This window comes from Python bivittatus, unplaced genomic scaffold, assembly GCF_059951505.1.
Source record: "Python bivittatus isolate LINGU-HERP-01145 unplaced genomic scaffold, Pbiv_v1 ctg000020_np1212, whole genome shotgun sequence".
NCBI lineage: Eukaryota > Metazoa > Chordata > Lepidosauria > Squamata > Pythonidae > Python > Python bivittatus.
In genome coordinates, this window is record NW_028277030.1 from 23,972,484 (window position 1) to 23,999,781 (window position 27,298).

The window sequence follows — 27,298 nt, forward strand, 5'->3', positions numbered from 1 at the left end:
AAATCTTGAATTATAATGCTATGCTTATTTCGTGTTTACCACCAAATTTTGGAAGGTTTCACTCAGTATAAATTTTCCTCCCAAGGCTCTTTCTTGGTATATTCAAACATCGCACTTCTAGTTCATTGGACTGTTTTGAGTTCAAAATATAATATACTAAATATTACTCCTGTTGCTATTAAATCAGTTAGGAAATTGTGGCATAGTATTTTGGGAAAATTCAATTTTAATCCATTTTTTTCATATTACACTGACATTATGGAGCAACCAGGCCTTAAAATTTATAAAAGACCTGTTATATGGAAGATCTGGATAGATACTGGGATTTTTACTTTAGAATTTAGATCAGTTATGAGTTTATGTTAAAGCACAAATATCTGTCTTTTGCCAATCATTCATATCTCATGACATCTTGAATTCGCCAGTGACATTTGCAGCTTCACTGTCACGTAATTATTAGACATGATTACAAACTCTTACTGGCAAAATGTCTTATTTGTAAAACCCCCAGCTATGGGTATATTATGGGCTAAGCCTTATAGTAGTTTTTTGATTGGTGGCTTAGCACCAACTTGAACCCAGCTAGTTTATACACCATGCTTGGTAACTTAGCCAATTGAGCCTTGTTAAATAAACCATGGCCTAGTGCAGTGTATGATTCTGGCGATACTTTGTTATGTACATCTCCTCCTGGGGAGAGTCTTCTGTGATGGAAGTGAGGCAGCAGGCAAACCAGGTCCCCCTCCCTGCCGTGACAATATAAAACGTTGGAAGTCTAAACAGGTCAATTCATGTGCTGTTTTCTTCATTCTTTTCCAACTAATTTCACCATTCTCCACTTTGTGGACATAATGTGCATGTTTAATCCTTTGTGCTTTCTCTTCCTCCCTTAAAAAAAAAAGACACACACACACACACACACACACACTTCTCCCAGACCTATAGAGATATCCCTTCTTGATAAGTCACTCTCTGTTACTTAAAATAATTTGCTATTGTTCTTTATTACAAAAAATCCTTATAGCCAATCTGTTACTTTGTCTGACAATCTATAACTTTGGATGGATTAATTATGGAGCATTTTAAAGGCAGCTGCAAACCAGGAGTAACAATGGAAACCTCTGACACTAAGTGCAGCAATTGGCCAAGACATGGATGTCTATGTAACTATGTAAACATTAAGAAAACATATCCCAAATAAGCTAAGATACAGCTTTCCCAAGAAAATTGATTACAAAGATTGTGGTAGGTAGCTATACTAGTTTATAAGATTAAATTGCAGGCAGCAATGACATGATTCAACATGTCAGTTATTAAATCCAAATTTTATTGTTAACATTGCAAATTTTTGCTTCATACATACAGGAACCTTTTTAATTAAAAAAATAGCTTGGAGCTACAATTTTAATATACATGGAAAAGCAGCACACAAAATGAGAAACTGCTACCAAACCGAGTAATCTATCTGAACTAGAGTACTTACTCTTAGGAAAAAAAAATGAAACATTAGTGCCATCAAGAGGCAGCTGATAGATTGCAAGATGGCAGAAAATAGAAAATCTAATTAGGTTGTCTGTAATATCTTCTCTAAGCATTGCCCAAGGAACTAGCCCAAAAACATCAGATGAAATATATTTTATCAAAAAGGACCATTTGAATTTTGGATAGTTTTTCTTTTTTCAGAGTAGCTGTAGCTATCTGCTGCTAATAGCAGCCATCACTGTTTTATTTTCTGAAGTTATATATCTGCATTAATCTACCATGTTTTAGACAATGATCATTTATTTCCTTTCTTCTCTTTTCTCTTTAAACTTCTACTGCTTCCCCAGACTTACAGCATAGGGAGTGCTACACTCTCAAGTTTTCCTGTCATTTTAAAATCACAATTCTGCTTTGTAATGATAGTTCTGTTGAAGCTTGATCATGTACCTCTTTTGTTATATTTATTTATATCCTGCCTTGCACCCAAAGGGGAAAAAAATGGTGTTCATAGGAGCTAGTAATAAAAAACAAATTAAACACTATTAAAAGTGTGATCATTACCCCAAACTTAAAATTCAAAATATTCTTTTCAAAGTTAAATATAAAGATATTATTTATATTATAATGTTAAATAACTAAAATTATAATTAAAAAGCTAATTTTGATGCCCTTTCTGAAAGCAGGGAGAATAGGATTAAGCGAAGGTCCACAGGGTCCTTTCTTCACTGCCCGAAAGCATCTCAGGAGAAAGCTCTGTTGCATGAACTCAACAATATTGTTCATGAATAACCAGGCTGTAAGTTGATTAGGGCTTTAAAGGTTAAACCCAACCTCTTTGAACTGAATCAGAAAATAATTGCTAAGCAATGCAGATCCTTCAGTATAAATATATTATGATCATCAAGATACAGTGTACTCATTAGCTGTGTGAACTGCTTTATTTTTCATCAACTGCAGAAAGACCGAGCAAGGCAAGGAGCAAAATTATGAATTTTAAACATTATCCAAAAGTTTGAAATGAATGAGGAGTTGTCTTCTACTTTTTCTCTAGTGGAGAAAAGTAGACGTTCTCCATTCAGTGAAATGGTTTTCCCTCCATTGCGTCAAATTCAGGCCAAGTTTCCACATAATTTATTTTTTGTTATTTCATCATTTTCACTTAAAGAGTGAAACCAAAGGTATGTTGAAACAATTACTTCTGGGATCTCATAACTGCTGAAGAGTATACATAGTTAGATCATTGCGAGATTAGCATGTTAAAAATATATCCACAGATTACTGGAGATGCTATTAATCTACTCAATTAATTTGATTATAAACTCAACATTTGCCACCAGTATTGCTTGCTTTTTAAATGCAGGAGCTTTATTTTTTTCTACACACATTTAGTAATGTGAGATATATTGTGTAGAATTTTACTCTCCCTGAACTTTAGAGTAAAGCTAATTTTCAAACTCTCTGAAACATTGTGCTAACATTTAATTTTTCCACATCCATCCATCAAAGTCCAAATCTGATGATGACTGAAACAAATTCTCAAGTTTTAAACAATGCATTCAGTTCAGTAAGAATCCCTAGACTAGATATCCCTCTAACGTATCTGGGGAAAAGAAAACATAAAACACAAATGTGATTATGAGCAGTTCATTTTTATTGGGTCAGTACTAGTAGCTTCATCAAGGTTTACACTTTTCCAAGGTTGTTGAACATGCAAGATTGAGAGAAAGTCAGTACAGACACAGCACTTCATACAGGCTTAAGATCCAGGTTTCACCTGAGGCATAACTCAAAATGTTCTAAACAGTTGATTAGGAAGGTAACCAAGATGCAAGAAAGATGTCTGAGCTTCCTTTTCAAGGGCAGCCAACTCTTGCACTGTGGGTGCCAGAATATCCACGTGGCCTTTATATGTTCCACCTGCAAAGATCCAAAGTCTAAGTTATCCCTTTCCTCTATGTAGGTACAACCATTCAGAGTATTGATTATTCCTATGTAGGTAACCTCTAATAAAAAATTGCCCTATCAAACATTACTAGCCATAATCTAAAGATGAAGTGAGCATCTTATGGCCTGCATGTGGCTCCCAGACTGTTTTTAAACCGCTGCCCAAGCTAATGACTCTTAAATTCAGCAGCAAATCACTGAATTAGGCAGCATAATTGTCCACTTAAAAAAGTAGTAAAAGAGGTGTGTTAAGCTTCTAATAGGCTTACTAAAGAAATCCCTCCAATAGCCCAACCATTCATAAAAGGACACCAAATTTTGGGCCTTGCCAGGGATGTCAGTGGGGCATTGCTATACCCATGTGATCTGGGGGAGGAGTGTTTGAAAACAAACAAACAAGCAAGCAAATGAAGATGTATGGCCTCTGGATTAAAAAAAAAAAAATTGTCCTTGATCTGAAGAGATATCTTAGATTTATGTACACGAATGCTTTTGAAATAGCAGACATCCACATTGTATCAAAATACTTTTAGAAACGTGACATTCTGAAACAAATTCCACTGAATATGTATTCATTTGGATCGTAATTATACCGTATCCAGAACACAGCTAATATTCTTTTAAATTACCAATACAAAAAGTATATCTACCTTTGTGCTTACAAAATAGCATTTTAGATTTTTTTTTCTTAAAAGTTTAATTACACTGCTTCAAAATATTTCACATAAGAAATTACATACTATACTGTATATAATTTCTAGTTATAATTAATATTAGTCTAAGAGTCAAAATGATAACATTTTAGGGAATGTTTACATACCCACATTTACATACCCACACATCCACTCTGTTTCCATATTAATATATTATTTTAAAAACATCCTACCAAAATAGATATTTTAATATATTCTTAGATATATTTCCTCAGAAAATACACACTGAAATGCCAAGTTTGAGAGAAATGGCTGAGGAATAGGTCGTCAAAGAATATAAGATCTGTTTGATAATTACATCTCCACACATTAAGTGGGGAGTTATAGGTCAGCAGGAGGCAAAAACCTTATTTTTCAAGCACCTTGAAGTATTTTACATGGAGGACTTTCTCACAGTTCATAACATAAAAAGAAGCCAAACAAAATCAGAACTTGTTCTGAAATAGGCAGCGAAAGGAACCCTAATTATAACCTAGTTATTATAATTCACCAGAAAATTCAATTCTTTGTTCCAAAATGCAGGTAGATTGCGGTTGTCTACTTACCACCAGCAGCTCTCCTTTTTCCGTAAGTCACCTTGCCATCAAAATCGTCTACTGGGACTTTAATATCTGGCTCAACTTGAGCAATGGTGCAGTTCAGATGCTCTTCTATCTCACCTAAAAGCTGAAGGCCATAAAATGCAAGAAACCTTGGCTGTAAGATGATATCCAGTTCTCCATGACAGGCAATACAATAGATGGGTTCAAATAATACACTTTACTTTAGCCATGGTTAGTTGAATAACTCAAGACTGTCAAAGTTTACACATCTCATTAAGCAACAGCACCAAACAAATCATGATATTGTTTAGCACAATAAGTTGATCCTAGCCACTACTGAGATCAATTAATGACTAAACTTAAGAGAAGATAGGGCACTAATGCCTTAGGAGCAAACAGTATTATGAAGAAAGCAGATCTTATGGTTAGGTTATTCATATATATGTATCTGCCCAGTATTTTATTCAGGGCAAGCACAGTCTTCTCAAACAAATTAAAAACATAAACTTTGCAATCAATGAGACTTAGAACTTTAGTATACTCCTGATCTTTTAGGAGTCAGTAAAAATAAGAAATGGTACTTAAGCACAAACAAATTATCTTCTGTTGTATTCATCTACTGAAGGCTAGCAGAATTTTAATACTGAATTTGCAAAATAAAAGAGATTTTTATTTAAAATTGAAATGAATTACATCAATTGTCATTTTGTTTTGTGACACTAATTATAATCTCAAGAGACCAAAATCTATTGTAGTATTACAAGCAATTAATGATAAGGGATGGAATTCAATAATGTATTTCTGTGAAAAGATGATTTTCTGCTCAGAAAATAATTTTTAATGGGCAAAGAACTTTGGATATAACATAATGCTGGATCAGTGGGAAAATATGTGGAATAAAGGGTTAAAGGTGACTCTTAATTATACGTCAAAAGAAAATTTTATAAAATAATGTACCATTGGTATTTGACACCAGACAAATTGTCAAAGATGTATAAAGGAACTTCAAATGTTTGCTGGAAATATAATCAGTGTAAAGGTACATTCTATCATCTATGGTGGACTTGTGAAGAAGCTAAGAAATATTGGAACATGATATGTATTCTGATTCAAAAGATTCTGAAGATGGATTTGCAATTGAGACCAGAGATCTCCTTTTGGATCCTTTTAGGTATGATGGATAAACAAATGCAAAGACAACACAGAAATTTATTTCTCTATATGATAACTGTGGCAAGACTTTTATATGCACAAAAATGGAAGGATTTACAAATACCTACAGCCGAAGAATGGATATTGACATTAATGGAACTGGCGGAGATGGCAAAACTTTGCTTAAAGAGAGGACAGTGTCTAGCTTTGTTTCTAATTAGAAACTACTCTTGGACTTTTTGCCTGACACTCAAAAAAATGCAATTTTGATTTTGGGATTCAATGATTGATATTATACCTATAGAAATATCTTGTACAAATCATATGTATTGTTGAAATAGATAGATTCTATGAATTTTTTTTAATGTTAGACTAAAAATGATTTTCTACTACGTAAATTTTTAGATACTAGAGTAAGAAGTGAATAAACTTTACATTTATAACCTGTAACAAGGAAAGTTGGAAGCTACCTTTCTTTTTCTATGCCTTTTCTTTATTGATCTTTCTTTTCTTTCTTCCTTTTTTTTTTTACCTTCTTGTATTTTAACCTTTTGGAAATTTATATATATATATATAAAAAGAAAATCATTTTCAGCAGAGATGTGGAAATTATTACCCTCCTCAACCATTTAAAGGACATGCAGAACAAATCCGAATACATGATATCTGCTTGCATAACACTGATTATACTAACAACAGTTTAATGAAAAAAGTAAGTATCTATATTTGAGACCTTATTAGCTGACAAATTGTTTAAAGGTATGTTGTCCAACTTTATTATCTTGAGGGTCAAACAACTGTCTGGGAATGGTTAGTTGAAATCATCTAACATACCCAGGTCTACCGCTGTGTTCTACACCTACAGACACAATATATGTGTGGTAATATACACATATTTATGCCTCAGTGTTATATTTCTCTTTTGAGTTATTTCTTACAACTTGAAAACTTGCTTGATTAGCTTACAGGGAAAAAGCTAGATTCTACCAGTATTGTCTATAAGGGAAAGGTATCCCAATTTGCCAAAACAGGTAATGGGACCATTGTAGATGAGAGAAATGCTGGATTACTATGATAGTGTGTGTTCTATGTCCAAGTGAAATCAAATGTCAGATTTTTCCCCCTAGTTTTAGATCGGGGTTTGTTGCTCATAAACACTGATCCAGCATCATTTTGTGAGTCATGAAAATAATGCTGGCTCAAAAGTTTTATTTTTGAGCCAACAAACCTAAATGTTTTCCATAAAATACACGTAAATGTTTTTTACCATAAACTTCCACTGAAAATGGACACAGCAACATAATATCCACATTTCAAAGACGACCTGAAATGGTTAATGCACCAATTTCTCTTTCTAAATCAATAAAGCAACACATCAGTCTATTCACTCTTGCAAAGAGAGGCTTGCTGATGGAAGCTATGTTTAACCTTGTCCCCCAATTTATACCCATATACCCATGGCCACCATCTTCACAGTCAGCACAACTTCAGCATTGAGGAAGTTCTTGTATGCATGAGTGATCTTTTTAATTTTTTTTAATTGAAGTTTTAAAAGATTACAATTAACATGTTCTAAAAACATTAGAGTTACATGATATTACAAATAAAGTGCATGCCTACATTGTACAAGACTGTATACTTTAAAGAAAAGGCCTAGCCTGTAATATAATATGGATAGTCTTAACATGATTTACAACTTCAATTACCCATCTCTACCTGCTTACTCGGGAATTCTATTGTACATCTGAATCTCTAGGTTCCAAGAAACTGCAGAAAGGGTCTAGCTATGAAAAATGTACTTAGCCTTATGCTGGAATACTCTGATTAGAACCTCCCAGTGGATCAATGATTGGGGGTTGACTATTTTATATCCATTTTGAAAAACTGCAGCTAAAAGTAACATGTCTGCTCTTGAAAGGCAAAGTTAGTGGAAAAGATTTTAGTGGAACTAGTAAAAAGATTACCTGCATCTCATTGTACCAAATAGTGCAACCACCTTCATCCTTCAGTCTAGTATTATAGCAGTTTTTCCCACGACTGGGGCATGAATGATACCAAACCTAGGAGACAAGTCTGAAGGTTAGAAGAATTTAAAAAAAAAACAACACTAAATATTTAAATATAGTTAAAAGAATTATTTAGGAAGGCAAATTAAAATGGCAAGAATAGCATTTTTGATATATAGAAAGTAACTGTCATGTCACTGAATTAAGTTTAAACTCTTAAAGGCTGTATGCATACACATAGTCCCAAATATGCAACAAACAAGATGGTTCTAAAAACAAAGGAATCTTATTCTCCATGTCCTAAGGAAACAGAACTTACTTTCTCCTTCTCTGTTGCCACAAGGGAAATAGCCAGGCCCATGCTAAAAAAAGCAAAACAAACAAAAAGGAGCTTTTATTTAACCATCTCAGAAGAGATATAAGATGAAGGGCAAATAAGAGTTTCCAAACATACCGTTCAGCTCTTCCCACTCTGCCAATCCGATGCACGTAATTTTGTTTTTCATCCGGAAGCGTGACATTGATAACTGTTAGAAAGGGAAGGGTGTTTACAGGTCTGTCTCCTTAATGAATCCCACAAAATGGTCACATTATTTCAATTTGCACTATTCAAAGTGATATTTCTATGGAAAATATGATAATTGGTTCCAGCTCGATGGAAATAGGCAATGGAAAATTTTAAACATGAATTTTTATATGTATATTAATGAAAGATTACAGTAAAGGATAAAAAGAATATATTTATAATTTAAATTTATGGTTAACAAAGTCACAGAGTAGTTATAGGAAGCAAAATAAAAACATTAAAAAAATATGTTTTTTTTTACAGTATAAAAAAATTATACTGTAGATTCAGGCATTCCAACATCTTATCCTATTTTAGTGTTGCTATGTCCACATTCATGTCATTCAATGACATAACGTTTTTGCTTTAATGTAATAATGAGCCTCTTTTTTAAAAAAAAAAGTGTACTGTTTTCCTCTGATAGAATCTTCCTTTTTTCCATTTTGCACACAGAGATTAGCAGCGTCTAAAACCCCAACCACAACTGCACATGCGCTACCCTCAAGTGCGCACATGCTGGCCTCAGATTAACTGAATTTTGGGTTGCATTAAACTCAACCTGGTATCAATTTACAATTCACACTAAATCAAATATTGCATTGTTTGAACTTGCACTAATCGCAATCTACCTGCATAACATGCACACTAAACAATACAACATCTCTAGAAATGGAATTATGCTTTGGTTTGATTAGATGCAGGAAGGTCTAGTGTCAGCACCCAGCGTATGCATTTGCCAGGGCTAACAGAGACCTCAGCGAAGTTCATTGGAGTTGATACTTCACCTATCCCACCCCAGTATGTGCAACTACTTGATTTCCAGCAGCAGCAGTCCCGTTGCAACTGCCAACTCAGCAACTTCATGTGTTCAGCTGAGAGAAGGCTTTCCTGATGGTGGCAAAGTACTGACAATTCTTACCATAAGGCACACCACTGATATCAATTCCTCTAGCAGCTACATCTGTGCAGATCAAGAATCTGACATCTCCTTTCTAAACAGAAAACCTGAGTAAATTTACATGTATTTTAATTTCATTTTTACATAATAATTATAATTTAAATGCAAAGTATCAACAACACCAAACAGAATAATTCAATAAAGCTATAAAGCTGGATCTAAAGATACTCTTCCAATCCATGAAAAGTCCTTCCCTAAATAAAAAGGCCTTTGACCTAACAGAATTGCCAATGAAGGTTATTCTTGTGGAGTCCCTGGTGCTCTCTGAGCTTGGTTGTTTGCTTGCAGACGTTTCATTACCAACTAGGTAACATCATCAGTGCTAGTGAGTATGGTGTTATATAAACAGGGGCCAACACCATACTCACTAGCACTGATGATGTTGCCTAATTGGGTAATGAAACATCTGCAAGCAAACAACTAAGCTCAGAGAGCACCAAGGACTGCACAGTTCAACCCTGAGCTACATATATTCTCTTCTAAAGGTTATTTTTTTACTAATTCATCCTACTCCCGCATGATCCACTTTCCCAAACTTCTTGGGGCAGTAATGCTACTCAGGGATCCTTACAATCCAAATGCTGCTGCTGACAAAATCATCCTCATTCTTCTGCAGTGGCTACCATTGAACAACAACTGGCTATAGGAATAACAGAGTGCTGCAGGATTAGTTTCTGGATACAAGCTTAGATCAGTTGCAGAAGTTTTGTTATTCTTCTGTTTTATAGACTGGTTATATAGAATTCAATAGAATCTGGCTTCCTGTACAGGTAGGTAACTTATGCAGTCCTATCTCTTTAATATACTGGCTCTGAGGAGTGGTGGTTTCAGTCCAGATGGGTCTGTGGGTCTAGCCCGGAGCTTGGTTATTTTATGCAAAAAAAAAGAACTTGGGCAGGATGCAGTTGTGTATTACGTTTTAGTAATGATGCACGAATGAGTGGGGCAGGAATGGCAAAAACTTATCCTTTCTGCAACATCTCCCCTCTGCACTGTTGTTCTGGACCCTCTAGAACTGTGGCTTCACATGTTGTACTCCTGGGCTTGCATGAGGAATGGTGAATTGATGAAAAGGGCTATCCTGCCCTCTTCTTTCACTGCTGGATCCCTGGCCACTCTCTGAATGGGCTTAGGAAGTAAGTGCCTCACCATTTGTGGAGGATTATGTCTGGATACATCACCCTGACTCTTGAACAGACAGGAGAATGGGGCACAATATCTTAACTTAGGCAATTATTAATTAATGATTAATCAATTAAACTGAAATACATGCCATATTTTCAGCCCTCAATATGGAGGCCATTTAGCTATTAGTTCATTAAAGCCAAAATTACCTTAAAGCGATCCAAATTCTGTTTTCTCTCATGAGGCTTTCTGTCTCCATGCAGGCAGACACATGAGAACTGATGTCCCTTCCTATCTGGGCCTAAAGAACAATCAGAATACATTAGAAACTCCATATATTGTGTTACTATATCGTCACAACCAGCATTCCAACATTTTCTCTTGAAACATGGTGGAGGTTTTCTTTTTAAAGAAGACTTTCTCATTTTGTTGCTCTTCTTATTACCTTAAATATACACATGCTTATTACCTTAAATATACACACGCTTACTTTGGACATGCCCAATTTCTGCTTTGAGTACACTGAAAAAGGTTGTATGCCCATGCTACTGGCCTTGAAGACACTTTTCTAATCATTGATGTTTCCTCTGCTACCACAGAAGTTAAAGGAGGAGATTATTTGACTTGTGGAATAGTCAACTGAACTAAAAGAAAAGTCGAAAGAGGATCTCTGAATTGCTGAAGAGAAACTTTATTTGTACATTTTTGTAGAGCAGCAATGCATATGTGAAGCCAATTCCACTCTTTGAAGCAGTTAAAAAAAAAAAACAATCCTACCAGTAGGAAAGTATCTATCGTGAAAAGCTACCCTTTGCAAAAAAAAAAAAAAAAATCTGGAAAAAATAAGTCCATAAAAGAAAGGAGTGAAACATAACAAGCACAGAACTACTACCTCCTCCTTGCTGTATAAAGTATTGTTCCATATTATCACAATCTATTTTTGTTCTACAGAAGATTATTGCTTGATCCATCTTGTGTTCCTTGATGGCACGAACAGCATAGTCTCCTTTTAAAATCTTAATAGCTTCTGACCACATTTCTGCAAGAAGAACATAAATTATTCCTACATGATATATCAAATACATTACACACACAAAACCCAGCAATTTATTCTGACATGTAGGTTAATAGAGAATTACTGTATAGTAATTGTTTTGGAATAATATTGAATAGTTTTAACTATATTTTAAAACTTCTGTATTTTTTTTAATCTCTTTTTAAGCTTTTGATCAAGGAAAAAAAACCATGGGTCTGAGATTCGAAACAAAATGTAACAAATTGGTTCAGAGACACTTTTCTTTATTAAACGCTTCGTTAACCCATTGTCTTCAACATGCATTTAGATATATACATAAAACATCTTATAGCAGTTTGACCAATGCAGTGATTACCTGCAGAATTTGTACCAGGTCTTGTATTATCCTTTGAGTGTACTTCATCTGTCTGCAAAGTTAAATTATGAAAATTAAAACTGTGACCAAAGATATCTGTTATAGTAAGATGGCCTACAGGATTTCTTAAATCAAGACACTGCCTTAAAATATGAGGAATTAATACTTTACTTTTATTGGGCAGAGTTCTGGGAAAAAATGTAGCATACAACTACAAAAAAATTATATAAAATTATTCTAAGACTTCCAGTCTAATGGATAATCCTGTCAAGCAAAAACAGTTTAAACTTTTTCTTTTAATTAATTTAATTTAATCCAGATTCTAGCAGAAAAAACTGTTCATGAGTACTTCCATTAACATCTTTGGATAAATATGCCAACCCTATACCTCCTATAGTGCAGCAGAATGATTACTTCTCCCATCCAATTAGTTATTTAAATACATATCCAAATAAAAGTATTTTATTCCATTCTGAGTTAAGCTTTGCGATCATCTCAGCTTAGATAAAGTTCTGCCCAGTTTTCATTAATTGTATCAAGTGAACCTGTTGTTATGCTTCACTGTGCACAGACTGCCCTGCTTCCATTTTTTAGCTAACTGTGGTAAGTTAGACTAGTCTTTAACCCTCTCAATTTGAGTTTTGAAATCAAATTTCCCCCTAACTTTACAACATTCCACTTTGACTTAGGCATGTCTATTTGCCTTTAATTTTCATCAAATTGAAAACCAAACAAAAAGTTTTGATTTACACTTACTCTGATGTGATTTTTACCAACCCTCTCCCAGAGTTTGTCATTTTTGGGGTTCACAGGAACAACAACATGGTGCACGGTATCGGGGACAGAATCCTCGCCTTTCAAATCTACCCAGGTGGGGAAGTGCATAATCTTCTCAGATAACTTCTTTACATCAAATGAATGCAGAGTTGCAGAACATACAATGACCTTAAAACACAAATGGTTTCAGGTTAAGGCTGAAGTTTTAGAATGAGGGTGTCTGTACACTTTATATCAGTTATTGAGCCTTTTATATCTGGTAAAACTGGCAGTGATGAATGAAAAAGCGTAGCCACATTTCAGTATTAAAATCTGAGATATGGCACAATTTATAAAGCAATCCTATGCCTCTCAGACAGTCATTTATGAGAAATGAAGATGGGGAATAGCAGTGTTTTGCTAGCAGAATTGGGGAAGGGGGTGGAGATTAGAGCCTCTGATCTGAGGCTCTAATTAGGCTTCTACTAGATTTTTTCTGTTGATAGGCAGAAATGGCATTTCTTCTGGGGAAGAAATGGCAAACGTAAGATGCCTCTGAGATGACTGCAGCAGAATGAAGAGCCGATGAGTAGATCAGCTCTTTGTAATTCCTCTCCGGATAAGGAGAGGACTTGAGATCGCCCGCAAGCGCTCCATACAGTTGCTCCTTGTGAGGAGACCACAAGACAGCAGTTTCTGGCAAGTTTAGAGCTCTGGGAGATGAGGGAATAGCCATCTTTTTGCTCAAACCACAGTGCCTTCAAAAGGACACTAGATTCGTGTACTTCCTTTTCTAATCACTTTCGGAAATTGCTTTTAACTGCTTTTCAGCTACTAGGAACCTTCGGATCAACAAGTTTTACAGCATTGGACTGAGTTTCCTTTAATCCTTAGCAAAAGAAGTTTTAAATACAAATTTAAGGACTTAAGAATATATGTATTTTTTTGGAATAAATAGCAAAAGGGTGATTAGAACTTTGATTTTGGAAAGTTACAAACAGACTAAGGGTCCAGATGGATTTGAAATAAGATTTCATACATCTCTGTATGAAAAAGTCCTTAATGGACTTTTCCTGATCAGGACTGAACAACAACCAGGCTTTAAGGATTTGTTTATAAATAAAAGATGAGATATGAAAAGAAGAGATCATTTGTTGTATTTTAAGAGAAGGTTACTAAAGTTGTTTATACTTGTGATGAAGGGGGAAGTCATTTCTTTATATATTTCTTTCCTTTTTCTTTAGTATAGTCTTATTTTTTCTTTCTTCTCTATTTGTTCAATTTTTTTCTTTTTTCTTCTCTGCTCTTTATTTTCTTTTTATTCTTCTATTTTTTCAGTTTGTATTACTTTTTATCTTTTTAATCATAATGTTTAATAAAATTACTATTAAAAAAAAAGAAGTATCTGTCACATCAGCCTTTCCTCCTGTTAGGACTGTTCTCTTCAAGTGTAACAGTACTGCCTTATAACCCTGAGCCATACCTTTTGTTCTATCAAAATGCCTATGAATTAACTATGGTTACGTAGAAAATCATGCTTAGTGAATATGTACAATTTGCCACACATATAGTTTAAGTCTTCTGTGCTACAGATCTACTGTATACGCATGAAAAAACAAAAACACAAGAGAAGCCAGCTTTGTTTATTTGGCTAGTATGGACAGTTCTTCCTAGTGTCATTTTCACTTGCAAAAGAAGTATCTGATACAGGTAGTTGCAAACAGTGATTTGGGAGATACAAAAGGGAGAGATGTTTTTGTTATTCTTCATGTTATTTTATAATGAAACTATCCCAGCCAAACTGATATATAATAAAATATGCATGCCTATGATTTGCTAAAGCTCAATGTGCACAATTTACTTTCACCTAAATAGAGTCACATAACAAATCAACATTTGCTAGATACAGTAATAATAAATTATGGAAAATGTCAACACAGAAATAGTAAGCAAACTTCATACCTGTAGCCTCTTCCCATCAGAAGTTATCTGAGGAATCTGAGAATGAATTCGGTTGATGAAATCTGAATAACCTTGACTAAGGAGGCCATCCTGTGTGGGGAACAGAGATGTTAGCAGTCTCATTACATTGCCTAGATAAAATTTCTAAAGTTAAGATGCATGGAGATTAGTCTGATGATTCCATCAAATCCAGTTAACAAATTAGGACATTCAGTGAAGAAATCTGGCAGATGAAAATGAGGAGAGGACAGATGGCAGCCACCCGGTGAATAGTTATAATTTGTCTTGTTTATCCCATGTTCAGAGTGAATTTGGGAAGTACACAAAAAGCTAGTAATAATTGGATGTGCTTCAAGCTTCAATGCTTCTGAGACACCTTTCTGAAAAGTCACACACTAATCATTTCCAATTGAAAAATTAGCCCAGTCATGAGCAACTCTTGCATGCCTCTATTAGCTTCAGATCAAAGTAAATTGTCTGGCCATGCAATGAGTCAACGGGTCATGCATGCTACAGAATCAAGGGAAACATCACCATAGCACAAATATGTATATTTGTATTGGTAGATTGTTTTAAAAAGCGCGTGATACTCACAGCCTCATCAAGAACTAGGAACCTAACTTGAGATAAAGCCAATTTTCCAGTCGAAACAAGATCATCCAATCTTCCCGGAGTTCCAACAACTATGTCTACCTGTAAAATTAAAATGCAATGCTATACTGTATTTGACAAAATAAAATGGAAGCAGCAACACCATTTTTACCCCTACTCAGAAGCAAGAGTCTTCCTTTAGATTTTTTAAAGTGATGCTTGAAACTGTGGATAAATAAGAGCAATATTCAAAGAGCATTAACTGAACATACTGCTTTATAACGCTTCTCTCTTTTTTATCTCAATTTAAATCCAGAAACATATAGATTATTGAAGGGGAACAAAAATTCTAGCTCAGTATTTAAATTGTTATTAATTCATATTTTAGGCTTACCCATCCCAGTGTTGCTAGGTAGGGGGAGAGGGATAGCATTTGCCTTTTTAGGTTAGATTCATTTTTATAATTAAAAAAAAAAACTTTTCATTTGACTTGAACAATTAAATACACCTGTGTACTTAAAAGAAAATTACCTTAACTTATACAAACTGAAATAAAATACCATCTCACTTACCCCTTGCTCCAATATGGAGAGCTGCTCTCTTGCAGCAACACCACCAATAATCAGGAGTTCCCTAAGAGAAGTACGGTAGCAAATCACATATTGTGCTATTCAGTCATTCTCTCCAGAATGAAAGAAAAATATGATTTTATATGGAAGAATGCAACTCTCAGTTCATTCATTCCTGCTTTGTAATTCACCCATTTTACCTTACCTTAATTTAGGATTATCAACGTATTTTTTGAATTGCTTCACATTGTTCAAAGTTTGCTCTGCTAGCTCTCTGGATGGCTCCACGATCAAAGCTTTGGGAGCATTTGGTAAATTCTTTGTCTGTGCTACTTGTGCACTTCCTGAAATAGGACAGGGCAGAAGTTTCAGTTTTGAGATGATAGCTGAAAATAATTCTAAATGTATTTACTTTACAAGGTAGGAAGGTCTAAAAGACAGCGCTCAGGATTCACATAAAGCAGCATGGAATATAGATTCACAGAAATAAATAGGACCTAAATTAGTCATAGGCAATCTGAGTTCATTTGTTTTCAATGGGTCTATTATAAGCATGACTAACTCAACCTGGTATTTCATGTTCTTAGCTCTGTTATATAAAATGCCTTTCACAGTGATTCCTAAACCTGAGAGTACATCCAACGTACCTGTGTGCTGGGACTTCACGACATTACCCTCAGGAGCTTTATCAATAGCAATGAAGCCATCTTTGGGTGGAAACTTAAAATCCTCTTCACCAAAGTTGAATTTTAATTCAGCATTCTAAGAAGGATGTGTAAAAGAAAAAATATGTGTAGGATTATCAAAATGAGTGAGAATAAACACCTAAAACATTTTCATTGATTGCTGCTAAAGCTTGCCTCTTAAGTCATTTTTAGAGGAAGGAAGAAATTTTTCTGAACCACTATAACCCAAACAAGTTGAAATTTGGCTTCTTTCTTATGATAACATTAAATTCTCTCTGTTTTTATTTTATTTAGCGTATCTGCAACCAGAGGGCATTTGCATGACTGATTTTGGAAGTGAATTGTGATATAGGATGAGATCTTGCCATTCAAAAAGAACACAAACCCCCACACAAAATTCTAAAAAAATGTTATTACTTTCTAGGTTTTGCTGTAACTATGCAAAGAACTAAAATTACCACACTTGCTCATCACTATTCCCTCCACTGTTCCTCTAGCTCTTTAAACCTTGTGAAGGAGACAAAGATTACCTTTAGGACACAGGCTGGAAAGAGGGCCTGGTTTTTTAGGTGCTGTGGAATTTCAAATGCAAGTCCAAGATCTTTTCCTGGAAGAAAAGGACTGTGTGGAAACATTTGTCTCATTAATAAATTTAATTCATTACTTAGTGGAAAAAACATAGATTACTTACCATTTTTTGAAAATGAGATTTGACTCTTATCGGCATCTATATAACAACCTATTGTGTCATGCATAGTGAATTCCTGTATAAAAGAAGAACATGTGTTATCTTAAAGGAATATGAAGGCAAAAGATGAAAAGCAAAGATGACCAGACAGGGGGTCAAGGAACCGGCCAGGCATTTCACAGACAAAATCATTTCTACCTGTTCAGAGCTGGGTGCCAGATGGAATGAACTTACAGGATGACAGATGTCAGCCTTTTGAGGTCGTTCGGACAAGAAACAAAAACCATGAGTATCTAACGCTACCTTTATTGTAAGTTTACAGTAACAGAATCTTGCAAATCTGAAAGTGCTTCTCTCCCTCCTTGTCTTTACTTTCCAGGGAACCAGGGAGGGTCCCTTCTGAGATACTTTCCACAATCCCATTCCTTCTGTGGGCTGAAATCTCTCTTATCTGACCATTGCCCTGGCTATGGCCCTTCCTCCTCCTGTCTCTCAAGGATATTCCCACAGGCCATTACAATGGGTAATGTCTTCTAAATCTAATCCTGACATTACTATTATTTACAAACCTCAAAGAACTCTATATTTTCCCTATCTATAATATCACCACTCTCTCCCAACCATATGCTGAAGCCCAGACCACCATTAATCATTTAAAAAATGTGATTCTGACAAAAAATGCAAGCATAGACCTCTGGAGAATATAACCCTAAATCTAACTTTTTCCTGATGCCAATAGAAATATTTACTCTAACTTGATGAAATATTTGTATTGACATAATTATGAGGTTAGAGTTAGGGCTGGGCATCTTTGGGTTCTATGGCTTACTTTACAGTCAGAGTTAGATTTAGAGTGAGTTTTTATTGTTAATGGCAGCATTTCTCCAGGGGGAAAATACTATGTTTTTGCAAGAGGAGATTTGAATAGATAGGCAGAAGCAAGCTAAGAAGAATACAGAAAAAGTCATTGGGCCATTCCATAATCCAAGAATGAGTAAGAACAGTGTCTGTTTCAACTTCTGCTTATTTTCATTGAGTGGTTTAAGTCTATTCAAGTATACACATGGAAATGGAATAAACTGAAAAGCATGAGTGATTTGATGGTTTATGATGAAAGACTGAGATAATAAGTGAAGGATACATGAGTGATGAGAGGTCCTGAATGAGAAGCAGGCTATTATTTATTGTGTGTCAAGAGTGCATCTTGAAAAAAAATGGACATGGAAGAGAAATAAATAAATAAAACAAACTAGAATGAAAGTAACAAACAAAATTTGGGAAATGCATAGGGGGTATGAAGATCAGATTTTTTCAGCCTATCACCAAGAAATGTGTAAAAGAAAATTTAGCATACATTTGATTTAGATAATGTATACGATAAAGTGAATGTCTTTGAATTACAAAATATATCATGCAATTATATAATTGGTTACTTCCTGAATGCACGAAGAGTGGTATATGATGGAAGTAAAGTCAAGACTGTGCTGTATCACACTCTAACAATAAAGCTCCCCATGGCGACATTTATGCTGATATGCTAGAAATGGAATCCTGGCTGCAGCTGTAAATGGACACAACTAACACAGCACAAATTGACGTGGTAGGAATCAGTATCAAGATTTTCCTACTGCTTCTTATATGGCTCTACAGTGAACCTATTTTAGCCTTTAAGAAAACAGTTACCTAAGCAAGCTTCACTGAGTTCATTTCTATTTTTTTAAAAAAACTTTTAAATTGTTCCTCCCTGCCACGCCCCTTCCTTTATGAGACCTGTGCAGCTGAACTATAAACTGAATCTACCTCCTCAGAATCTGTCTAATTTCCCCACAACATTTTGTTTAAAAATGGGGGAAAAAAAACATACCTCCCCATAACTATCGAACTGTTTGTTATGAGATTTCTTTCCGGTTCCGCCGTATCCAAAGCCAAATTTATCAGTACCTAAAGAATAATTAAGAAACCACAATTAAAACCATACAGTTTTCGATCAAATATATTCAAATGGATCCACTCTTGTACTTAAGTTGGGTTTGCACTGGAAGAAGAGAGGAAGGTGGTGATTTGGGCACTTTTATTCTTTTCTATGCCTTTGTGACCGCCCCCCCCAAAAAAAAAACTATCTGGAGGATTGAGGAAGAATATGAGAATTTATGCTGGGCTGCAAGGGAAGAAAAAATTCCATAAAAATGCCCATTTTCTCCATTACAGAGTTTCACTTGGGCCTTAGTTCTGTAAAAAGAGCAAGATCATTCACTGAGTGTTGGGAGGGGGAACAAATCATGTATTTTAGTTTCTTAAACTTTTGAGACAAGTATGTATGTATTTTTATTCAGTATACTGCTTATTAGCTCTGCACTGAAACAAGTGTGGGTGATTTCTTTATGAATATGTTGTCCCTCCACAGAAATTGTCCTTTCCCACTGATATTCTGCACTTCCTCACATGGATGGATATTAACATATGGGAAAGAAGGAACATATTTTGGTGACATCATGACCAATCCAGTCATGGACTGTTAACCATTTGGAGAGGAGTGCAGATGGAACATAAACCATCATTCTAGTACAATTAATCATGTTTAAGTAGACTAAATTAAGGCCAAAGTCTTGCCATGAAGTGCTGGCATAAACAAAATGCTCAGTTTAGTGATTACACTGTGAAGTCTTTATTTACCTCAGAAGCTGGTGGAGATCATTATAAACAAAGAAAAATACTAAAAACAGTATCAAAACAGTCGCATATCAGATTTTCTGGAAACAGTATATCCGCCCCCCCCCCTCAGTTTTTCAGGTTAGAATTGTCAAACAATCTTTAATGTTATGTGTTCTCATTAAGGGTCAGTACTTAATCCTGATTGTTATGATACTACTTACCCAAATCTAATGAAGCTTGCAAAGAGGACCATCCAACTCTGCATAATCCCTGGTCGCGACAGGACACTTCATAGTAATATTTCCCTAAAACATTTAAAATACATGCAACTGATTTCATCTTCAATATATTGTGATCAGATCAAATGTTACTTTTAACTTGAATACAAAATATAGTAATAAATAGCCTGAATAGGCTCCAAAACAGTGAAGTCCTTCTCAGAGTTATATTGACCTAAGAGACAATATTGGTCATTGTGTGAAAATGCTGCTCTGCCTAAATCTTTAACCATTGCCTTGAAAGTAGAGAAAAAACTGAATATTCTAGCTCAAGTATTCCTAATTTTTCACATATAAGCATAAACCCTGTTATTTAGTACCTTTAGTTACGCCTTTAGTTGATCGACATCCGTGCCATTCTTTTATTTCCCTGCTTTGACAGCAGAGACCATCAGCTCCAATAGCTAAAAAAGCAAAAGGAGTTAAAAATACCAAGAACTATTATAGCTATTTTTGCAATGCCTAACTCACATGCAAGCAACAAAACATGTGGTGCATACTCTTTCTTAAGAAAACGTAATAATTTGCAATAGGCATCCATGGGATAATAGCCCTTATAAAACTTGAGTTATCACTTTTCCATGATTTTTGATCAACTCTAAAAAACACAGTGGAATTTATGAATTAAGCCAGTTTTTCTCATGGTTGTAGATTAAAAATCCCATTAGTCTCAGTCATTAGAGCCAATGGCCAGAGATGGGTGACATGTAGCTCCAAAAGTTTTGCAAATCAAGACGGGGAAAGCTGTATGAAACTATTACAGCTTCCCCAATTTCTCATCTGTATTTGCAGAATTTCAATTCACATTAAAATAATAATACCTAAATTTATCCAGTCACGTTAACAGGGGAAAAAAAAATCTTGTTGGCTATATTTATACTCTTTCCTCCTTCTGTGAAACTCAAATTCCTGGAAGATCTCCCATCCAAGCCTAGGATTTCACATACATATAGAGTTACCAAGATCTATAGAAGAGGTTAATACAAGGCTTACCAAATGCATTTCCTCTGTCATAGGGATTCATTTGCCATTTGTTGAGCACTAATGAGAAAAAAAGCAGAGAAGGGAAAAAAGGCTTTTTTGGGGGGAGGGGAACATGAAGCCCAGCCCTGCCCAGGAGCTTATTGCAAAGGGGCTTTTTGGTGCACCACAGCTCTGGGGCTGTTTTTGGCTTTTTTTTTTTTTTTTGCAGTGCAAAGCCCAGCCCCAGCCCGGCCCAGCAGTTAAGCCAGGCATGCCTTGCCAGCAGTGGGAGCAAGAAGACAGTGAAGGTTAGCTTGGCTGGCAGAGTGAAGGGCAGCAGGGGGCCAAAAGGGCATAGATGGAGGGAGATAGGTGCGTGGGGGGAGTTGAAATGCCCCTGTGGTCATAAGTGTGGGTGGTCTGCCAAGTGCCTGAATTTTGATCACATGACCGCAGAGGCACTGCAATGGCCATAACTTCAGGCATGGGTTGTAAGTTCCTTTGTTCAGCGCTGCCGTAACTTCGAATGGTTGCTGAATGAATGATCTTGAGTCAAGGACTACCTGTAAATACTTAATAATACACTTTGGCAGAATATCAGAAAGCTGTAAAGACACTGTCTATACTGAATTTGAAGGTAAGGCAAACCTGTAAAAAATTCAACTTTTTTGTCATAAATCTCTGTTTGTTTCTACCTATCCCATTGCATCCAGCAGAAGAGGCATGTTATCGATCATGTCAATTACGGAATGTCATGTGGAGGGACCCAGGAGAACCTTTTCTGTCATTGCATCTACGCTCTGGCATATCATTTCCCCAAGACATCAGACTGGCCTTTTGCAAAGCCTTGAAGAGGCGGCTACATTCCCAGGCTTGGGGATTGGACTGTCAGAGCCTATGAGATGGTTATGTTAACTGTGGTTCTATTGGGGTTTTCACCTGGGCTGCCAGTTACGTATTTTCTTTGCTGGTTGTGTTTTAAACTATTGTTAGTTGCCCAGACTCACTACGGTGAGATGGGCGGTCATATAAATTAATTGATTAAAAAAATGTGCAAAAAAACTATGAAGTAATCAACATATAGACATTTCTGACAGATATCAGAAATACAAAAATAGCATTGTTATAAGCCAGATATTCTGCTTGAAAAATACTGGCATGATTTTGATATCGCAAAAGTATTCCACAATATCATTAAGTATGACACCAATGTCACACTTCTTTTTAGCCCAAGCTGAATACACAACTGCTTTTATTAGACAACAGATGAATTATTCTTACACACCTTATCTATGGCTAGAGGTATCACCTATAGTTTGTAATTATAAATAAGCTATATACACAAACTTCAATTCACATTAGATTCCAGATATCCAGGGTGTATAAATTTTAGTAATCCTCTTGGAAAAGCCTTACCTCCTCCACCAGTTTTAATAGTAGTTTTACCCTTTTTTCCTTCCTGTTGATCTTTCAGAGTTTCATAAACAATTTGAATAACTGGGATGCTGAATGCCTGAAATATAAAGTTGTTTATTTCACTAATAATGTTATTCAAGGCCTGAGTTACAAATTTTGCCAAAACATAATTTTGGCTAAAAAGAAACAAGACCAAAGTTTTTTAAAAAATTAATAATTCAACAATGTTGATACATCTTATCATAACATTTATATAACACGTTAAGCCACATGTACGGATGGAATACTTACTGACAGGGTATCTGTGATTAAGTCTCTTAGAGTCACCCAGATCATAGACATGGGTCCACCTTTACACACTATGCTAAACTAATTAATAGTACAGCTGTTGGCTAAACATACTGTCACTTATTAATGAAATACTTTACATTTCCACCAGAACTGCATGCATTAGAAGTATATAACTGAGTATTACTTTGCAAAATAGTAATTTCACTTACACCAGTTTTTCCACTCCCAGTTTCTGCAGCCTGGGTAGAAAATTTAATAAAACATGAAGATATGAGTTATTTTTTTGGTAATTGAAGGTTTAACAGTTTCAAGTTATTAAACAGTAGAAAGAAATTGTAAAATCCCAGCAAAACATTGATATATTAGCTGTTGATAATTATTTTATACTATCATTTTTAATTCTTCCAAAACAAAATTAGCCATGCATCCTGTTTCAAAAAGCCATTTAGGAAAAAATGTATAAATATTGTAGAGTCCAGTAAGTAGCTAGTCTTAGCTGAAGCTAGGCATCAAAGATGCAGGATTTATTTTATATAAAAAGAATGTTAACTTACTCAGTTTCATTATATAACCTGGATATTCATCTCTAAATTGTGATTTTCCAATATATATGTAAGGAACATTACCATAGTATACTAAGATGCTATATAAAGTTTGAACTAACAGTGGAGGTATAGTTTGACACAAGGCAGAATGTAAGTGTAAGTATAAAGCACTACATAATACAACATAAGACAGACTGCTGTAATAAATACCATGAGTACATCGCCACCTCCTAAAATCAATGGAATGGACTCTGCTTGGATATCTGTGGGTAGACTAAAATAAAAACATAATGAATCTTTCACACTTTATTGAAAAACCGAAATCCAAACATCTTCAGAATACCGGTGGTCCCCAGTTTGAGAACGCGTTCTGTTCCCAACATCTGTCCTTAAGTCGAATTTGTACATAAACTGGAACAGTATTATTGTATAATACTGTATAAGTAGCATTGTGTAATTAACTTGAACCATTGTGTATTTAACTTGAATTTTGCTAGAATAGGCTTCATTCTTAACTATGGGTCATCTATAACCCGGGTGTTCTTAAGCCAGGGGCTACCTGTATATTTTTCAGATTATTTTGTTTGTAAAATAATGCAGACACTCCTTGTTTAGTGGCTACCTCACTTAGTGACCATTCACAAATATGACGGTAATAATAAAAAATTCATTTTATGACCAATGAATGCATTTACAACCAAATTTTGTGCACCTGACAACTAAAGCCTTCACTGTGAAGCTGATTAAAGTTTGGTCAGTTTCAGGCAGCAGTGGAAGCAGGCAGGAAGGTTCTAATCAACTAATTAAGGTCACAGAGCTGAGCTTGTTAATTTGCGGTTAGTACTTTTTACAGAATTGCTGCACTGCAGAGAAAGACAGCTCATGAAGACATAGCTTGTTTAAGCAATCTCTCCGCCCTGCGAGAGGGCAAAAAAAGGGGGGAAAAAAGGTCATGCACAGAACACTGTACAAGAGAACTTTATCTTAATGAGATGGGAGCAAACAATGATTTTTGCAGTCTCTCTCTCTCTGTCACATGTTCAGTTAGCGACCATTTTGCTTAGCGACCATTTCGGTACTAATTTAAGGAACAGATTGCAGTTGCTTAACAAGAAGAGAGTATATGCAATTTTAGGAAGCATGTTTGTAACCATTCCCTTAGATATCATAGTGCAATAAAATTTAAATTGTTTACAAATTTAAGAGCAACAAACATGCTTAATTTTTCTGCATACTGGGTCTTGAGTTACAGCCATGCTTTTCTCCTAAATGAATGGTAAAATCACTGCCATAAGTATCTTACACTAAGCTGAAACAAGATTTCTAGAATCAGTCTGTAGCATCAGTGTCAGTGAAAATTCCTTTCTACTTCCATTAGGAAAGCTAGGAATAAACAGAAACAATCATACTTACAGCCAGTCCATTTCTTCTACGGCTTGAGCTATCTCTGGCATAACACCCATTTCTACAAGCAGAGAAGCAATAGCATTAACAAACTGTGTTAATACATTTTGAGGAGGAAAAATAAGTTTGCCAAACTTTCATTATAAATTTTAATGCTGCATCATTATATGCATGCTAGAATATTGTATAAACTATATACAACTGTGAGACTGTGAGAGAAAAGACAATCTTTTGATGCAAAATCAAAGCCACTGTTTATTGATTTGATACTTACCTTTCTGTTCTGGCAAGTATAAAACTAGTCTTAGAATTGGCATAATTCAGGTTGACAATGACAACAGTCACAGTTTCTAATCTGGCTCTAATCTAGCCATAGGTTGATCTTTGAGCACGTATTAAAACCAGCATTACCATGTTCATGTAAACAAGGCATTTTTGAGCCTTGCAAATCCTGAAGAGATTTTCCTCCTGTAAAGTGCACTAGTTGCAGCAGCATAAGCACTCTAAAGCATTTCTGACTATATGCACAAACTACAAACCTTCTTCAAAAATGCAAACCCATTCAGAGAGTAATCCTTTATCCCAGGATCAGCAATATGACACTAATCAACACTTCTGCCTTGCCTGAACTAAGTTAGCTTGCTCTTTCTGAAAATCATTCTCTCTTAAACTATTCCACTGCATAAGGGAATTATAAGATTGCCCCTTTCACAGAAAGAACAGGATACACCTTGAAAGGACAAAGTCTATCCTGCTTGAACAAGTAGCGAAACGTCTTTAACCAAAAAGAAAAGAAGTCCAGTTGCCATGACTCAACCTCCAGACAATTCCACCTGGATGACTGAGAATCTTCATAAACATCCCTATATCAAACATAAAAAGTTCTAAATATAAGATTGATTTGAATATATGTCCTAACTTTAACAAAGAGTACTTTACATGCAGAACAATCTTTTTCAGGTAGGTGAGGATGGGTGCTTAAAATACCATTATAATCCCAATGTGTTACAATAAAACATAATGTAGACATACATCCAGGGCATTCCTAGATTCTCCGATGTCAATTACATTATATTCAATGAATCTTATAGTCGTGCAAACATCCACAGGATTTGGTAAGTGAATTCTGTAACATACTGGATTTGATGGCTGATCAGCTGAGAAATACATCGGCCTTTAAGAAGGAATTGGCTCCCCCTTCTAAGATTTAGTGGCGCGGCTGAGCTTCGGCAGAAACTGACCCGAGATGAAACTCGGGTTTACGCAAAGTCCTGACGCAAACCCTCTTCGCCAAAAGCGCACACTTACACTACCCAAAGCCAATGTTTCATGCCGTTCCGCCTTCCTCTACCTCCATCCTAGGCTGTCTGGAAGGAGCCACGTACCTGAAAACGCCGCCATGCCTGCACTCCTACCGACAACCGGGCGGACAATACGTCAAGACTCCAGCTCTCGAACTTACAGCGCCTGCGCATTTGAAAGTCCCACGCTTCAGTTCGCCGGTCTGTACAGCAGCCATTCAGTCAAGGTTCCGGCAAACGCGATGTATGATGACTGGATAGTACGTTACACTGCGGATTCCTCATTAAACCGCAGCGTTCCGGGTTATGGGATCAGTGCTGCGACAGTCCGAACGATTGTTAGGGCTAGAGTTTGCTGCAATCAGTTGGTAATCCGAATTTTTGTAGCTCTAGTTTTATGGCTATCTGGGAAGAATTAATGTTCTTCCCTTTCCCAACCTAATACCCTCCAGATGTGTTGAGAATTCCCAGAATCCCGAGCCATAATTATTTGGCAGCTGCGGTGCAAACACACTTGGAAGACAGAATTGACACATTCAATGACCATCTTCTAATATTAAGATACATACATGCTGATTCTGCGTATATATAACTCTACCAGCTTAAGCAAGTCTGTCCCTTTTTGTTTTTCAAAAATGAAAAGTGCAAACTGAAAATTCAAACTAAGAAGGAAAATAAAAAAAGAAAAAGAAAAAATCAGTCTTATATTTTATACTTATAGTCACTGGTTTACTAATGAATTCATTACTATAATATGAACAACACAAGATATTATTGTAAGATATTGCAAAATCTCTGCCCTAGTAGCACATATTGCTAGATCCTTTGATTAGTAGAAAATATTGCCTTTTCCAAAACAGATCAAGTCAAAAGTAAAAATATACATAAGGATTTAGGATTGCTGTATTATATTGCATACAATTGCCTTGAATGTGGTATTGAGTGGGACTTATTTAATTCAGTGGAATTTATTTCAGACTGCAGGGAGTATGTATAGGATTTCACTGTTAAAAGTGTAAGCACAATTACTGTATTCATACAACAGTTAAAGTTTAGTTGCTAAACCACAGACTATCATTTCTGTATGTGCAGTACAGAGCCACAAGAAAGCAAAGCACATTTCAACCTAGTATGTTACAGGACCCCTTCATGGATCACTGCCTTGTCGTGGCGAAGGGGCTTGCGTAACTCAGTGAAGCCATGAGCTATACCGTGCAGGGCCACCCAAGACGGACAGGTCATGACAGAGAGTTCTGACAAAATGTGGTCCACTGGAGAAGGAAATGGCAACCCACTCCAGTATCCTTGCCAAGAAAAC

General features: G+C 35.7%; 1 protein-coding gene across 1 annotated transcript; it reads right to left on the bottom strand.

Moving 5' to 3' along the window:
- Positions 1-3,115: 3,115 nt before the first annotated feature.
- On the bottom strand, positions 3,116-26,174 carry DDX1 (DEAD-box helicase 1). Its single transcript, XM_007426144.4, has 26 exons — positions 26,065-26,174; positions 24,689-24,740; positions 23,486-23,549; positions 22,940-22,969; positions 22,440-22,536; positions 21,054-21,101; positions 20,381-20,464; positions 20,004-20,087; positions 18,995-19,071; positions 17,134-17,206; positions 16,973-17,049; positions 16,404-16,518; positions 15,962-16,100; positions 15,760-15,820; positions 15,191-15,289; positions 14,597-14,686; positions 12,635-12,823; positions 11,879-11,930; positions 11,380-11,526; positions 10,697-10,788; positions 9,324-9,396; positions 8,294-8,366; positions 8,159-8,201; positions 7,798-7,893; positions 4,685-4,805; positions 3,116-3,399 (listed from the first exon to the last, which is right to left on the bottom strand). Exons 1-26 carry the CDS (start codon positions 26,078-26,080, stop codon positions 3,269-3,271), a joined length of 2,223 nt encoding a protein of 740 aa, XP_007426206.1. The 5' UTR covers positions 26,081-26,174; the 3' UTR covers positions 3,116-3,268.
- Between the last annotated feature and the right edge of the window lie 1,124 nt (positions 26,175-27,298).

Coding starts and splice junctions, on each gene's coding strand:
- DDX1 (XM_007426144.4), bottom strand. Junction 19,072..20,003: donor GCAAGCTTCATTAGATTTGG/GTAAGTAGTATC, acceptor ATTATTCTTTAG/GTACTGATAAATTTGGCTTT. Junction 4,806..7,797: donor TTTGGTACAATGAGATGCAG/GTAATCTTTTTA, acceptor TATGGCCTTCAG/CTTTTAGGTGAGATAGAAGA.